The sequence below is a fragment of the Eptatretus burgeri genome, chromosome 7, assembly GCF_056783735.1.
Source record: "Eptatretus burgeri isolate ZD-2024b chromosome 7, Ebu_testis_v1, whole genome shotgun sequence".
NCBI classification, from domain to species: Eukaryota; Metazoa; Chordata; class Myxini; order Myxiniformes; family Myxinidae; genus Eptatretus; species Eptatretus burgeri.
The window spans coordinates 92,333,306-92,348,489 of NC_140967.1; the positions used below are offsets into that span (position 1 = coordinate 92,333,306).

At 44.4% G+C, this 15,184-nt stretch overlaps 1 protein-coding gene across 2 annotated transcripts in view; it reads left to right on the forward strand.

Moving 5' to 3' along the window:
• The window catches only part of LOC147023797 (bactericidal permeability-increasing protein-like), a 63,812-nt gene that overhangs the window by 16,989 nt on the left and 31,639 nt on the right, over positions 1–15,184 (forward strand). For both annotated transcript variants that reach the window (XM_085889603.1, XM_085889602.1), the window contains 4 exons: positions 231–294; positions 7,305–7,368; positions 7,527–7,618; positions 13,051–13,227. In XM_085889603.1, the coding sequence (XP_085745729.1) occupies positions 231–294; positions 7,305–7,368; positions 7,527–7,618; positions 13,051–13,227 (397 nt within the window). The remainder of the gene's footprint in view (positions 1–230; positions 295–7,304; positions 7,369–7,526; positions 7,619–13,050; positions 13,228–15,184) is intronic.

Consider the following 15,184-nt stretch of genomic DNA (forward strand, 5'->3'; position numbering starts at 1 on the left):
AATGTACTGTTTTACGAGAAAGGTTCTGCACCAAAAGAAGCACACGCACGCACGCACACACACACACACACACACACACACACACACACACACACACACACACACACACACACACACACACACACACACACACACACACACACACACACACACACACACACACACACACACACACACACACACACAAACCTTACATTCTAAAGATACATTTTTTGTTTCTTGTGTTGCAGCTGGTTTTACAATCTATTCCGAAGTACCATTGAACACCAAATAAGGAACAACCTGAAAAGACAGGTATGTATTTTGTATAATTTTTACACGAGAAACATTTAAATGAAACTTAGTGTCATAATACTGTTACTGTCGCTGTTATTCGGACCACTCTCTCATCGCGCTTCCCCTCGGGCTCCTCCAGCACCGAGTCCTGTACCCATGGGGTCACATCCATATTAGCCCCCATAGCCTCAATCCGTCCTTCAAGTTTCTCCACCACAATGCTCAACTTTTTCTTTCTTTCCCTCTACAGTGCCTAAAGAAAGTCTACCCCCTCCCCCCTTTCAAAATTTTCACCAGTTGTTGCCGTATAGCCTGGAATTAAATTGCATTGAAACTGACTTTTTCCCCCTTTATTTACACATCGTAACCCACAACTTCCAAGTGGAAAAACAAATTATATAAATTTCAGAAAATTAATTAAAAATACAAAACGAGAATATCTTGGTTGGATAAGTGTCCTCCCACCTTATGATAGCAATTGTAAATTATCTCAAGTGTAACGAATCACCTTCAAAATCACACACCAAGTTAATTGGCCTCCACCTGTGTTAAATCGTGGTGATTCTGATTATTTCAGAATAAAATCAGCTGTTCCTGTAGGTTTCCTCTGCTGAGGAGTGCATTTCACAGCAAAGACTCAACCATGAGCACCAAGGAACTTTCACTGTGTGCATGTGACAACAATATCCCAAACACTCCACAAGTCTGGCCTGCACAATGGGGTGGCAAGAAGGAAGCCATTACTCAAAGAGCTCACCTTGAGTCCCGTTTGAGGTATGCAACAAACCACTGCAGAGATTCTGAAGCCATGTGGCAAAAAGTTTTGTGGTCTGACGAAACCAAGGTTGAACTTTTTGGCCGAAATGCAAAACGTAATGTTTAGCACTAACGCAACACAACACATCACCCAAAGAACACCGTCCCTACTGTGAAGCATGATGGTTGCAGCACCATGTTATGGGGATGCTTCTCATCAGCAGGGATTGGGGCACTTATCAGGATAGAAGGAAAAATGGATGGAGCAAAATTCAGAAAAATCCAAGAGTAAAACCTGCTGCCCTCTGCAAGAAAGCTGAAATTGGGACGGAAGTTCACCTTTCAGCATGGCAATGACGTGAAGCACACAGCCAAAGCTACGCTGGAGTGGATAAGGAACAAAAAGATAAATGTCCTTGAGTGGCCCAGTCAGAGCCTCGACGTAAATCCAATTGAAAATCTGTGGCACGACTTGAAGATTACTGTCCATCAACGCTCCCCACGCAACTTGACTGAGCTTGAACAGCTTTGTGCAGAAGAATGGGCAAACATTGCCAAATCAAGGTGTGAATAGTTGGTACAGATCTCTCCCGCCACACTCACAGCTGTAATTGCTATCAAAGGTGCTTCCACCAAGTATTAACTCAGCGGGGTGGACACTTGTCCAAACAAGATATTTAAGTTTTGTATTTTAAATTAATTTTCTGAAATTTGTCGAATTTGTTTTTCACTTGGAAGTTGTGGGTTACGATGTGTAAATAAAGGTGGAGAAAGTCTGTTTTAATTCAATTTAATTCCAGGCTATAAGGCAACGAAAGATGAAAATTTTGAAATGGGGTGTGTCGACTTTCAAGAGGCACTGTATCTTATTCGGTTGTACTTCCTGCTCTGTATTCTCTCCCATATTCATTGTCTCCTCACTTTCTTTTTTTACTCTCTTCCTTTGCTCCCAGCTCCCCTTTTAAATCCCCCTGTCCATTTTCTATTTTATTTTGTCCCTCTTCTAGTTTTCCTATTATTATTTATTTACTTTCCACTGCATGATCCTTCATTCTCCCCTGTTTTATACGCAGCCCCCTCATCCATCTCGGTTCTGAGTCCTATTTCCTCTTCAAATCTGGCTTGTTCGACAACCAGTTGCTCCGCAAATTTCTTACGTGCCCTGAGTCTCTCCTCCATCTTGACCTGCGTGGCTTCAGCTTTCATTTCACCTGTTGGCTTTTCCTGCATTGTTGAGCCTCCCATCTCGACCCTGGGTGGAAACATCGGGTAGTTGAGCATTGGGGCTGTAACCCTTGAGCTTCCCAGGTTGAGGGGACTGAATGGGGTGAACTGCTGTATGGCACTTTCCTCTATTCCGACTCCTTCACCCATATGCTCCTCCTCTGGTCGTGGTTCATTCTCCATGGTTGTTTACAAAATTTCTCCCAATAAATTTTTCAAATTTTTTTTTTCGCCAAAACATTATTTTTTTTCTCATTTTTATTTCGAAGGTCGATCGTTTAACAATGATGCTGCTTCGGGCCTGAATTCCACTCCTGGACACCAATGTTACGGTCACCGGATTCAGACCAGTGTCCTGATCCCGATCCTGACGAACCATTGTTATGTTAGACTGCCGGATGGACTCAAGGTCAAATCATCCACCATCACAATCACCAATTTAGTGACAGATTGTCAAAAGAGACCGCACGCCATCCACCGGGAAAGTCGAATCGTTTTGGCGGACAGAGAGCTCCAACGAGAATCTGACGCTTTACCCGGATCGTCTGGAAAACAGACAACAGGATGAGCCCAAGTGGTGGCTCGGACAATCTGATGGTGGTTTTATAAATCCTCCAGTTAGGTAATGGTACCAACTTCCTCCGGTCATGCTTTTTTAACCACACTGGGGTTAATAGCCCAATGATGAACCACGAACCAACCGACACAAGTTAATGGAATTAATCAGACTTAATAAATGGGGGAGGGAAGATTGGAGGAGAGAAGCACATATTTACAGTGATTACAGAATCCATGTACAGTACAGTACAGTACAACAATTTGATGTAATTATAAATCCCTGTGCCCACGATAACTCGTTCAGCTTAACCATTACCTTAACCCTTCACTTCATTTCACTAAACAATGCAATGATCGGCAAGTGGAGGTAGAGCTTGGCAAAGAGTCTGGTGCTAGTTTAGTTCCAGTCCTGGTGGGTGGGGGGACTGATCGTTCTGCTTGCCAACCAGAAAGGAAAAAGGGATGCAACTTGTTTGGCGAGGTGTGACACAGCAGCCCTCTCTGCAGGCTCTGCACAGACAGCAGCACCAAGGAGAAAACAATCTTCTCTTTTTTTAATTATTTAATTATTTGTTTTTATTTTTGCGAGATTTTGCCAAACACAAAACCAAAGGCCACTCAAGGTGGGTTCTACACAAAGAAAAGTATACTGTATATATTAAACAGAAAGGAGGAATCTATTGACGTTCCTCTTGAATTGAGGTACAGTTGGTTGGGATTGAGAGGGAAGCAGGATGCAGGATGCAGGTAAACTGTTCTAAAGTGATGCGGTGTGGGGGGAAAAAATGATAAGAATACCTCGTAGTCTTACTCCTTGGGAAAGAAACTGCCAAACGTGAAGAGCGACTGAAAGTATTGTTGCGGTTGAGGAAATTCGCAAACCACCATTCAGGTCCCGTAGGTGAGATATCTCTGTAAGTACATGTGCAGTTAGCCCCAAACCCGTTGTTTAGAGGGAATAAATGTGATTCATTCGGGCTGCGACCCTTTGAGATAGCCGTTTTTCTGTTCTATCTTTATTTTTTACCAACCACGTCTCAACCGCCATCACACAACAACCACCAACCACAACGCCGCTTCACAACAACAACAACGCCAACAGCCACGATCTTTACCTTCACAACTCGCTCCCGCAAACATCACATCACCGCCATTCCAAACGGCACCAGGGCCATAAACCACCACCATAAACCCTCCACCACCTTCACCTCTCTCCTTCTGCGGCCATTCCCGCACCACCTGGGAGCACCGAGCGTCAGGCTGTCCTGGGCTCGTACGGGACGCGCGCCGAGCCGCGAGTGCAAAATGCGGCCTTTCCAAGGAGAATTCGGATCAGGAATGCTACACGCCCACTTCTGATCCGTCCAATCAGCAAGCGCGGAGAGTGGCAGAAAAGGCAGAGTCGGTTTGGGTCGAGTCGGTCTCGGCAGAGTCGGTTTGGGCAGAGTCAGTTTTGGCAGAGTCGGTTTGGGTCGAGTCGGTCTCGGCAGAGTCGGTTTGAGCAGAGTCGGTTTGGGCAGAGTCGGCCTTGGAGGAGCGGAGAGTGTTTTGGGGAGAGTCGGGTTGGAGCGCGGAGTGGAGTTGGGAGGCGAGGGTGTACAGGTGGTTTGCTGCAGTCGGCTGAGGAGAATTGGGGAAGAGACCGAGGAGCTCGGGTCCGAGGCAAGGAAGACGGTGGTCGGCGACGAGGTCGCGGTGGAATCGCTCGTCACGGGACCTAAGCAAGCCAGCTATCCTCTTTCCCCAGAGCATCAACAATTCCCCCCCCCCTTTTTCCCCCGCGCTGAGATAGTGCGAAAAGGTGGCCCCGTTCCCACCCCACTCCAAGCGGTGCCAACGAAACCCGCAAAGGAGCACGAAGTCGGGGCACCGCCGCGCTGCCACATTTGCGGCTCATCACAAAGACACGGGTAGGATCCACCCGGTCTCGCGGACCTGACCGCTCTTTCAGGTCCCGCGCAAATATTATCCCACAGGCCCCGTCTGCCCCCTTGTCTTTGAGGGTGGCCCTTTTCTTTTGTTTCTGTGTAAACGTGTGTGTGGCGCCAGTCTGGTGAAGTGAAACTGTGTAAGTGTTGCCGTGTGTACGCGTAGTCGGTTGTAGATCTGCATTGTTGTGTTTCTTTTGTTGCAATTGCTTTATGTGCATTCTGTTTAATTATATGTGTGTGCTTTCCGTTTGCCGCGGAATAAATGTGCGTCATGTTGAACTGTTTTTCCATTTCGCTTCGTCTTTTCTTTAATTGAATCTCCATCTTGCTTCACGCAAAGGGTTGGTAGTGGGCTTAATACGCCCGATAATTAATCAGAACCGTCGAGGCCGACGATAACACCGCTCGGTTATCCCGATAGTACGGAACGGGTCGCTTAAGTGGCCCGTGTCCGGGGTCGACCTGCGGCGAGGTGCGATCGCCCGGTCTACCCTCCGCGTGGGTACTTAGGTAGGTCGAGTTTGGCGAACAACCCTATCCCACGCGGGTGGCCGATTGGCACGATTGTGGTGAGGCCAAAAGGCCCACCCGTGACTAGCTCCCGGCGTTAGTCCGAGAGGGTCACGACAGAATTGTCCGTCCGGTGGGCGACGTGCCGCGATTCGAGTTACGTGGCCGTTCGCACGCCGACGGGCGCGAATTCGCAACAGTATGTTCAGGTGGAACAACCTGTGAGAGACCCTCAGAGCACATTTGGTGGTAATATCTATAGAAAAGGCTCAAAGAAACAACAGAGTGGCAGACTGAGATAGGTTCTAGGGATGATACAACTCCTGTCCCACCAGAATGGCAGCACGTCGCTGGATTCCGTCAAGGAGAAATAGGTGAGACCACCCCAAATATGGCACTGATACTCCGTGACAGGTCGTATCGTGGCCTTGTATCGATTGAGCATAGCAGCAAGAGGAAGGTATCACTGAGCACGAGATAAGCAGTCAAGATGCTGGGAGGCTCTTTTAGCTACACCAAAGATGTATTTTTCCCAGCTGAGGTTTGAGCTGATATCCAATCCAAGCAGACGGATAACAGGAACTTCCTGCAAAGGTGAACAATCCATAGACATGGTTGGAAAACAAGGTGATCTTGAAGTCGACACAAACAATAAGTGGGTCTTTTTTTGGTTGAAAGTAACAAGCCAGTCTTTTCCCCAGCTCATCACACTCTTTTGGTCCTGATTGAGAGTGGTAGCGGCATGGACACAGGATGTAGGAGTCAAGGTTCCTGGGTAGGTAGTATACAGTGTTGAGCCATCTGCGTAAATGCTTCATTAAGAAAGAATACAATCAGGCAGATTACTGATGATACAACAAGAACAATATTGGACCCAACACAGACCCCTCGTGAACACCAGCATTCGTATTATGGACATATACGACGGTCCCTCATGAACCACAGAGATTTGATGATTTGCAAGGAAGTCAGAAATTGTTTCAAGCAATTTTCCAGAGATGCCACATGATTTAAGCTTATGGATGAGGCCCTTGTGTCACACTTTGTCAAAAGCTTTTGAGATGCCGAGAGCAACAACCCTGACTTCTCCACGATGATCCAAAGCAGGATCCACATGTTCAGTGATTAGGGATAGAACATCACCAGTAGACCTGGAATGTCGAAAGCCATACCGGACATCAGTGAAGAGGTTGTGGGTTTCCAGGTGAGTCATGAGTTGCAGTTTGATCAAGGATTCAAACACTTTGCTTATAATGGGTAGAAGGCTAATTGGCTGACAGTTTAGAAGGATAAGAATTCTCTCACCAGAGCCTTTAACGACAGGGATTACAGAAGTCTGCTTCCAGCTAATTGGAAGCACAGACTTTGACAGACACAAGCAATACAATTTTGAGAGAACAGAAGACAGTTCAGGTGAACACATCCTCAAAACAATTGGAGGGATTCGATGTGGTCCAGTGGATTTTGAGATGTCAAGTCCTCGAATAATCTTAACAACTTTCCTGGATGTGATGGTGGTAGTGGAAAGCTCGGTGTCAAGACGGGAAGGACAAATTGGCAATGCGTGTCTGTGGTCTTCAACTGTAAAATCTCTTCTGATTCCAATAAGCGATTCCATCGACGTCCGCTTTTGCAATCACCTCTCTCCAGGGCTCCTGGACAAACGAAGCTGCATGCGTGCCTCCGTAACGAACTTGTCCACGTGCGGTAAACACCTTGCACCTGAGGGCCTGTGTGGTTTTAAAACAAACATTTAACGGAGAGATACACAGGAAAAGTTGTAACGGCTTTCCAAAGGATAATATCAGGTGCAGCCACATAACAGAATGGAAGGATCACAATTAAATCTGTCAAGACATGTTTCGACATGTTGTGATCGTGGTTCACAAATACCTTACGTCTAATGCTGAACGTTTCAGAATTAAATAACTATCCTACTCTTTTTACCCCCCTTCAACTCCCCCTGCATCCCCGCAACAATATGTATACCCACATGGTTTGTTCATGTTGTTTTTTTTTTTAAAAAAGATTGTAAAATTATGCTTTCAGATTTGCTCCAAGGTCATCAATTCTGTTGACGAAGGACTTGAAGACATCTTGCAAACCCTCACAGGTGAGATTTGTTTTTGTAATATTGGCCTCTCTCGACTGGGTGAAATTTTTTTTCTCTTCTTGACTAAATTCACACTTTCTGAGTACAATCTCATGCTTGTCATTCTTGGGTGGTTTTTTTTTTTTTTGAAATATTTTCTTCTTGAAATTTTATTTCAGTCAAGAAGAAGATTGATGAGTTTGTTCTGTTTGACTACTCGTTGACAAGAGATCCGGAGTTCTTCACAACAGCAGTTGACCTCAGCTGCAAGGTTAAACTAATGTACACACAGCGCTGTGGGATTTGACATCATGATGATTTTGTGACGATATTCCTAAAACGTCATTTTACACAGAAGATACCAGGAGGATGTAAGCTGTGGGGTACCTTGGGCATCAATAACAGGACTGGAGTTACATTGATGTCACCGTCGGAGTAAACAGAGGCAAGTGAAGAAAATAAGTTGGCAAGCCAAAAGAGAGTATGGGTAGGACATGGCTAATAATATTAAACATAATGGCAAGGATTTCTTTAAGTATATCAGGAGAAAAGAACAGGTGAGGACCAATGTGGGTCCATTGAGGAATAGCACCGGGAGAGTGGTTGGTGATGAAAGTGAGACGGCAGGCTAATTAAACAGGTATTTTGCTTCAACTTTTACACAAGAACAGTCAGGAGAATTGCCAATAGCTGAGAGTATCTATCGAGGAGGTGAGGAAGGGCTTTTACAGAAGATCCAGGTTGGAGTGGAGGAAGTAAAGGAACAGAAAGGTAATGTAAGAGAAGGTAAGGCTCCGGGTCCAGATAATATACACCCGAGAGTGTTGATGAAGGTGGCTGAGCAGGTAAGCGAGATATTAACGGATATTTTCAATTAACTTCCTGAACTGTGGTGACCAAAACTGCACACAATATCCTGGATGTGGCCCTCACTAAATTCCTGTACAATGTTAACACCACTTCTTTTGATTTATAATTGATCCCACCCGCCCCCTCCGAATACAACCTAAACCCCTATTTGCTTTACCTGTCGCTGCCTGGCACTGTGCTGCCTGCTTACCTCCCATATCTATGACCATCTCCAATGACACACTCCAAAATTACCCTTTGCATCCTGTAATCTTTATTTTCATTGTTCTTCCGCATCCTCAACACCTTACACGTGCACAGGTTAAATTACATCTGCCAATATTTTGCCCAATCTATGCAAGAATCAATACTTCCCTGAATCTGATCACCACCCCCTCTGCTATCCACCTCACCTCCAAGCTTTGTGTCATCTGCAAATTTGGAAAGCCTACTCTTTACCCCCTTAACCAAATCGTTGATGTAAATAATGAATTGTAATGGTCTGAGTACTGATCCCTGAAGTACCCGCTACTTACATCCTCCCAGCAAGACATCCTCCCACTCACAGCCACTCTTTGCTTCCAACCACAAAGCCAGTTTGCAATCCAAGTAGCTGCCTGACCAACCACTCCACATGCCCTCACCTTTGCTAACAACCTCTGATGTGGTATCTTATCAAATGCCGACTTATAGTCTGGATATACTATGTCCACTGCCTTTCTCTCATCTACCCAATCAGACGCTGCTTCATAGAACTCAAAAAGATTTGTGAGACAGGAACTACCTTTGGTAAACCCATGCTGACTACCTTAAATTAGTTTGTATTTATTTAAATGGTTCCTCATCTGGTCCTTAATTAAAGTCTCCAACACCTTCCCCACAACTGAAGTCAAACTAACAAGTTTATAGTTTCCCGATTCTTCTCTGGATCCTTTCTTAAATAACGGTGTTACATTTGCTCCTGTCCAATCCTCCGGTACGTGTCCTGACTCCAGTGACCTATTGAAAGTATCTGTTAATATCTCGCTTACCTGCTCGGCCACCTCCATCAAAATCCTCCGTGGCATATTATCTGGACCCGGAGCCTAATCTACTCTTACATTACCTTTCTGTTCCTTGACTTCCTCCACTCCAACCTGGATCTTCTGTTAAAGCCCTTCCTCACCTTCTTGATAGATACTCTCAGCTATTGGCAATTCTCCTGACTGTTCTTGTGTAAAAGTTGAAGCAAAATACCTGTTTAATAAGCCTGCCGTCTCACTTTCATCACTATCCACTCTCCCGGTGCTATTCCTCAAAGGGCCCACACTGGTCCTACCCTGTTCTTTTCCCCTGTAGAAGAATTCTCTAAGGGTCTAAGTCATCAGTACAATTAGAATATTCATTTTTTTAAACAGACAAAACACTTTATTATGTGCATAGGAGATTCTGAACAGACAAACTCATTCCAGATCTCTCAAATACAAATGGAGAATCATAGTCTTTATTATTATATAGTTTTCAGAAAGTGACAGTTTTTTTATCATCTCTGGCACTGGCGCCAGCTTGTCTGTTCTTGACATCTTCCAGGCGAAGCTTATCTTCGGGTCTCCGTACAGCCACAGCTTGACCTGGTTGAATGGTTGCAACATATCTATCTGTAATTCCAGCAATCTCTGTGTGTGTGTCTGTGTGTGTGTGTGTCTGTGACCGCTGTTTCTCGACAACCACTGGTCCGATCTAATTGAAACTTGCCAGGTATATTGCTGAGGCCCTGTGGATGTGCCTTTTCAAGGTTTGATGTTAATCGGACAAGTGGTTCCCAAGTTATGGCCATTTATTTACCAACCAATGAAAGGACACGTTGCTGCATAGCGTGGCTGCGTAGGCCGGTGCGCGGCCGGCCGATGATGACGTCACGTGCCGTGCCGGTTACAATGGGGATCGGTGCCTTAGTTACCGTGGCATAGGAGTGTCAATGGTCGATGGCAGCGAATGTCATGGCAAGCAAAGACAGGGAGGTAAACTTGATTTTAATTTGGATTTTAATTAACTCTGTGTGTGTAAGTATCACAGCAGTTGTTACTTCAATACAAGCGATAATTCGTGGAATCTATGTGAACATTCCGTACGGGCACGCACCACTTCCGGATAATGATGACTTAATGTATTCTAATGATTTCTCGATTTCTTATCTGCATTTATAGATAAACACAATGCCCCAATCAAGTCGTCGTTTATGAGAGCAAAGGAACGGCCTGTGTGGTTGTTTGAAAGTTTCTTTTGTTTTGTTGGTTTTTTGGGGAGGGTTTGCACGTACGGGCACCCACTTACGGCCACGCGAGAGCGAAAAAACGGCCTGTGTGGTTGTTGTTTCTGGCTCGCGGTTTGAAAGTTTTTTGTTTTTTTTGCACGTACGGCCACGCACGTACTAGTATTTCAAATGCAGACATGTTAATCCTCTCCAAATACAGAAAAACGCACAGAATGATAGAATGACGTCAAACGCCAACTCTAATGGTCATTAAAAACAAGTTTCCATCGTCTGTAGGTTAAAAGTCAGTCTGCTTCTCCTGAAACTGGGAAGATATATTATCTTGATGCAACTCGAGCTTCGTGAATCCATCTGGACACCTTCTTAAATCCACATTCCAACTTGTTTGTGTCTTTTATAAAAAAAATTCCTTAAGATAGCTTTTCAAATGATAGGCAATTCTTCTTATATTCAACTTACTGGAAAGTTCAACCTGATACAAACTTTAATAGTCAAGTGATCTTTCCATACAAAGGAGAAATATAATCATGTTAATTCCAAATGGATACATATTTTAAAATAATCGTATCATATTTGAGTACATTTTATTTCAGGTTTAACATTTTCATTGTAATACCAAGTTTTAACTATCATCAATTTATTTATTTCATCACCTTCAAACCCATTATGATAAAAATGTATCTACACTCCTGATATATTTAAACAATGCCTTGCTATTATGTTTAATATTCTTAGCCATGTCCTTCTCCTACTCTCTTTTGGCTTGCCGAGTTATTTTCTTAACTTGCCTTTGTTTACTCCGATAGTGATATAAATCTAACTCCAGTCCTGTTATTCTAAACCCAATAAATGCCTTCTGCTTCTCCTTCATAGCGCTCCTTATCTCACTGCTCAACCACCCTGGTCTCTTTCTACTTCGAGTTTTACACCTCATTGGAATGTACTGACTCTGAACTCTACACACAATCCGAAGTCCTCAAAACCAATACACCACACAAAACTACACAAACACCACACAAAACTACACGAACACCACACAAAACAAGTCCTGGTGAGGGTCTGCAATCTCTGATTGCTCTTTTTCTTGTTTACTTTTGACATTGTTCTGATCAAACTGGGACAGGAACAATGCAGGCATGATCGGCTGAATGGCCTTCTCATTCGCCAAAGTTCCCTGTGTAACGTTGTTAAGAACAGGAAGAAATAGGGAGGGGAGGACAGAGTTGGGGGCGGGGGTGCATGGAGTTGGAAGAGAGAGATTGAGATGTTGGGAGGGGGGGAGGGAGATTGAGGACCTGAGGTTGAGAGGGGGGTTGAGTACTTGCATAGGGTTTGGGGCAGTTCAGGACTTGAAGAAGAAAGGAGGAAAGGATGGCAGAGTTGGGTTACAGGAGGAGGGGGATGGAGTTGGGATCGAGGGGTTTGAGACTTTTTTTGGTTGGGGGGGGAGTCTAGGGGTTGGGAGGGGGTGTGAGGATTTGGAGAGAGGGGGGGGGGAGCTCAGAGTTTGGGTGTGGTGGTAAGAGAACACAGAGTTGGGAGGGGTTTGAGGACTTGGGATTGTGTGTGTGTGTGTGTGTGTGTGTGTGTGTGTGTGTGTGTGTGTGTGTGTGTGTGTGTGTGTGTGTGTGTGTGTGTGTGTGTGTATATGTGTGTGTGTGTCGGCGGCAGGAGGTGTTGGGGACCTGAAGTCATATTTTATACCAAGCATAATTTCCATGGGTCCCAGATAGTCATGTTTGGTCTTTTGGGTCCTCTGGTTATTTTGGGGCCTCAGGGTCTTTTGGATCCTCAGGGTCTTTTGGGTTCTCTGGATACTTTGGGTCTTCAGGGTCCTCATTGTCTTTTGTGTTCTCTGGGCCTTTTGGATAATCTGGGTCTTTTGGGTCTTCTGGGTCCTTCAGGTCTTTAAGGTTTTCAGGATCCTTTGGGTCCTCAGGGTCTTTTGTGTCTTGGGGGTCTTCAGGGCCTTTTGGGTCTTCTGCATCTTTTGGGTCTTTTGGGTCTTCAGGGTCTTTTGTGTCTTTTCAGACTTTTGGGTCTTCAGGGTTATTTCGGTCCTCAGCGTCGTTTGGGTCTTTTTTGTCCTCGTGGGGGCAAGGGGGGGAGACTTTTTGGTCCTCCGGGTACTTCAGGTTATGTATTTCAGGTGAAAATTGTTGGTGACGTCAGGTCAGCTGTCCAACCAATGGGTGAAGAGCAGAGATATACATACATACATACATACATACATACATACACACGTACATCACATACCCTTGCTCCATTATATATAGATTATAATTATCAGATGGAAGATATTCAAACAAGCTTTTTTCTCATGTGCTTGGAGAGACCCACACATAACATTGGGGCACTCACGGCAAGTTGTTAAAGTGTGTTACGGGCCAGTCACCTGAGCTTGCCACCACTCGATCTCAGGGTGCAAAACCAATTGTGCAGAGCAGCCATGAAATTGAACCTACACCAGATAAAACAATGAGAACATGGCTTCATCCACTCCACCACCAAGCTGTTCAAATAAGTACACAAGACATCAAAACACAAATGGGATCCAAGATGATGTCATTTGCATTTTAACAAGGTAATCCCTTTTCTAGGGAAGTTTTTACAGTATTCCCCATCCTGTGGAACCTCCATTTACTGCCCTGCCCATGAACATGGACAACGCCACAGACAAAATGCTGTACTTTGGTGTCTCGGAATACCTCTTCAATACGGCTGGCTTTGCTTACCATTCTGCCGGTGCCTTGAACTACCTCATCACCAATAACCTGGCAAGTTTCCTTGTCCTTGAAAACGTCATGATCTCATGGCTTGATACTACTTGGATTACTGATCTGCAGCATTATGGGGCATACAAGAGAGCGGCAGTTACGTATGCCTGTAAGAGCAATGCAGGGATAATGATAATAACTTGTGAATCTATGAATAGCCATTCTTGTTCCAAGTTTTCAGACATCAACTTATTTTACGTCGAACAATAAACACAACGCACCTTCATGATATATCTCTTTCCAGGTAATTTCGATGAAATTTTTTTTTATTGTCTTTTGAATGCAAATTTGTCTGGGGTTTAATTACAAATGTGCTCTGCTGATTTCATCATTATCAGTGTGCCTCTGCTTCTGACACCGTACCCCGATCAATGAAATGATCTAAACTTGGCCAGGGTACCAGCACACAATGACCTACTTTTTTTTTTTTTTTAGAGGTGTCATGGCGTAATGTCCACAAGTGAATGTTGTCAGATCGGACAGCTGGCTTAATGTGAAGAAGAATAACTCACTGATGTAATGCCCACCTGCAAGTCAACATGCTGAAAGGCTTCAGCAGGCTGAATTTGAAAGGAATGAAGAGCTAGTTTTGCAGATGAAGGTTAAGTGCAGATCTGGGTCAGCGGACATGTAAAATGAACGATGAAATAAACAGAACGTTGATTAAGGTATGGTGGTAACGGATGTGGGAAGCTGATTATTTTGGGCGTTAACCCTTCCTTGGAGCAAAAAAAAAAAAAGAGCCCTCCTGAATTTTAGAGGATCTGTTTCGCTGCCCCCTTGTATGAAATGGAACAACAATGGCCATCTTCCAATTAAATGCAAGTTCGATGTTGCATAATTTTGTGTGTGTGTGTGTGTGTGTTTTGTGCCCAGTCATATTTCGAATCTCCATCAATAATGTTTCTGACTTTGGAAAATCCGTTTGATATCAATGCTGATGACTCCACCCTGTGCCGTGGCATCCCTCATCCTTCAGACAGGCAGGCGGCAGCCTCTCCCCCTTTTTCAGACATTGATAGAATTACAAGACTGTCAAACACTTGGAATATATCTTTCAACCCTGACAAATCGCTTTCTCAACATTCTTCTTGCAGAAGGTCTGTCACTCAAACTCCTGGGTCCAACTATATCAGCCATGATCTTTTTTGGGCAAACCACATGTCAAAGTTGGGCTCCAGAGAGAGTCACTGACTGGGCGTCCTCCCTCATGCAAAGTCCTTCCTTGGCACACCTGAGCTCCTATCCAACTACAATGTCTACATCCACAGCTTGAGAGAGTACTGCTCTTCCCTCTGGGCTGGCTCCCCTGCCTCGCATTTTGCTCAGCTTGTCATTGTTGCCCTCGTTATGACGTCATAATTGCATATGTAGAATGCTACATCCGATCAGTATGAAAAATTTGGAGGGTCATCTCGGGATAAATTGGTCCAGGAAAAAAAAAATTGATGATGTCATCGGTCACGTGATTCGGCAACCATTTTGTGTGTTTTTTGAAAAAAAAACCTTCAAAAATCTTCTTCTCTGACATGGCTGAATAGATCGAGGCGAAACTTTACACGTATGACCACCTATCCATGAGGAACAAAATGTTCACATGTATGATGTCATAGGTCACTTGGTTTGGCAGCCACATTGGATTTACCCTAAAGCCGATAAAAAAAATCTTCTCCAGAGCGGCTGGAGAGATTGAAGTGAAATTTCACACGAATGTTCCCCAAGTCTTGGGGATACCAGGGTATTCATGAATAATTGATGAGTTACATGGCCTGGCAGCTATGTTGGATTGAGCGAAAATCTTTTAAAAATCCCTTCTCAAACTGCTTCATCAAGCGATGCGAAACTTCACAACTATGATATAGTGGTGATGGGGAATATGTTTTAAATTTTAACCTGATCGGAAACATGGTCTGGCAGCCAGAATTATTGAATTTATTTGGATCTAGGTTGTTGTTGT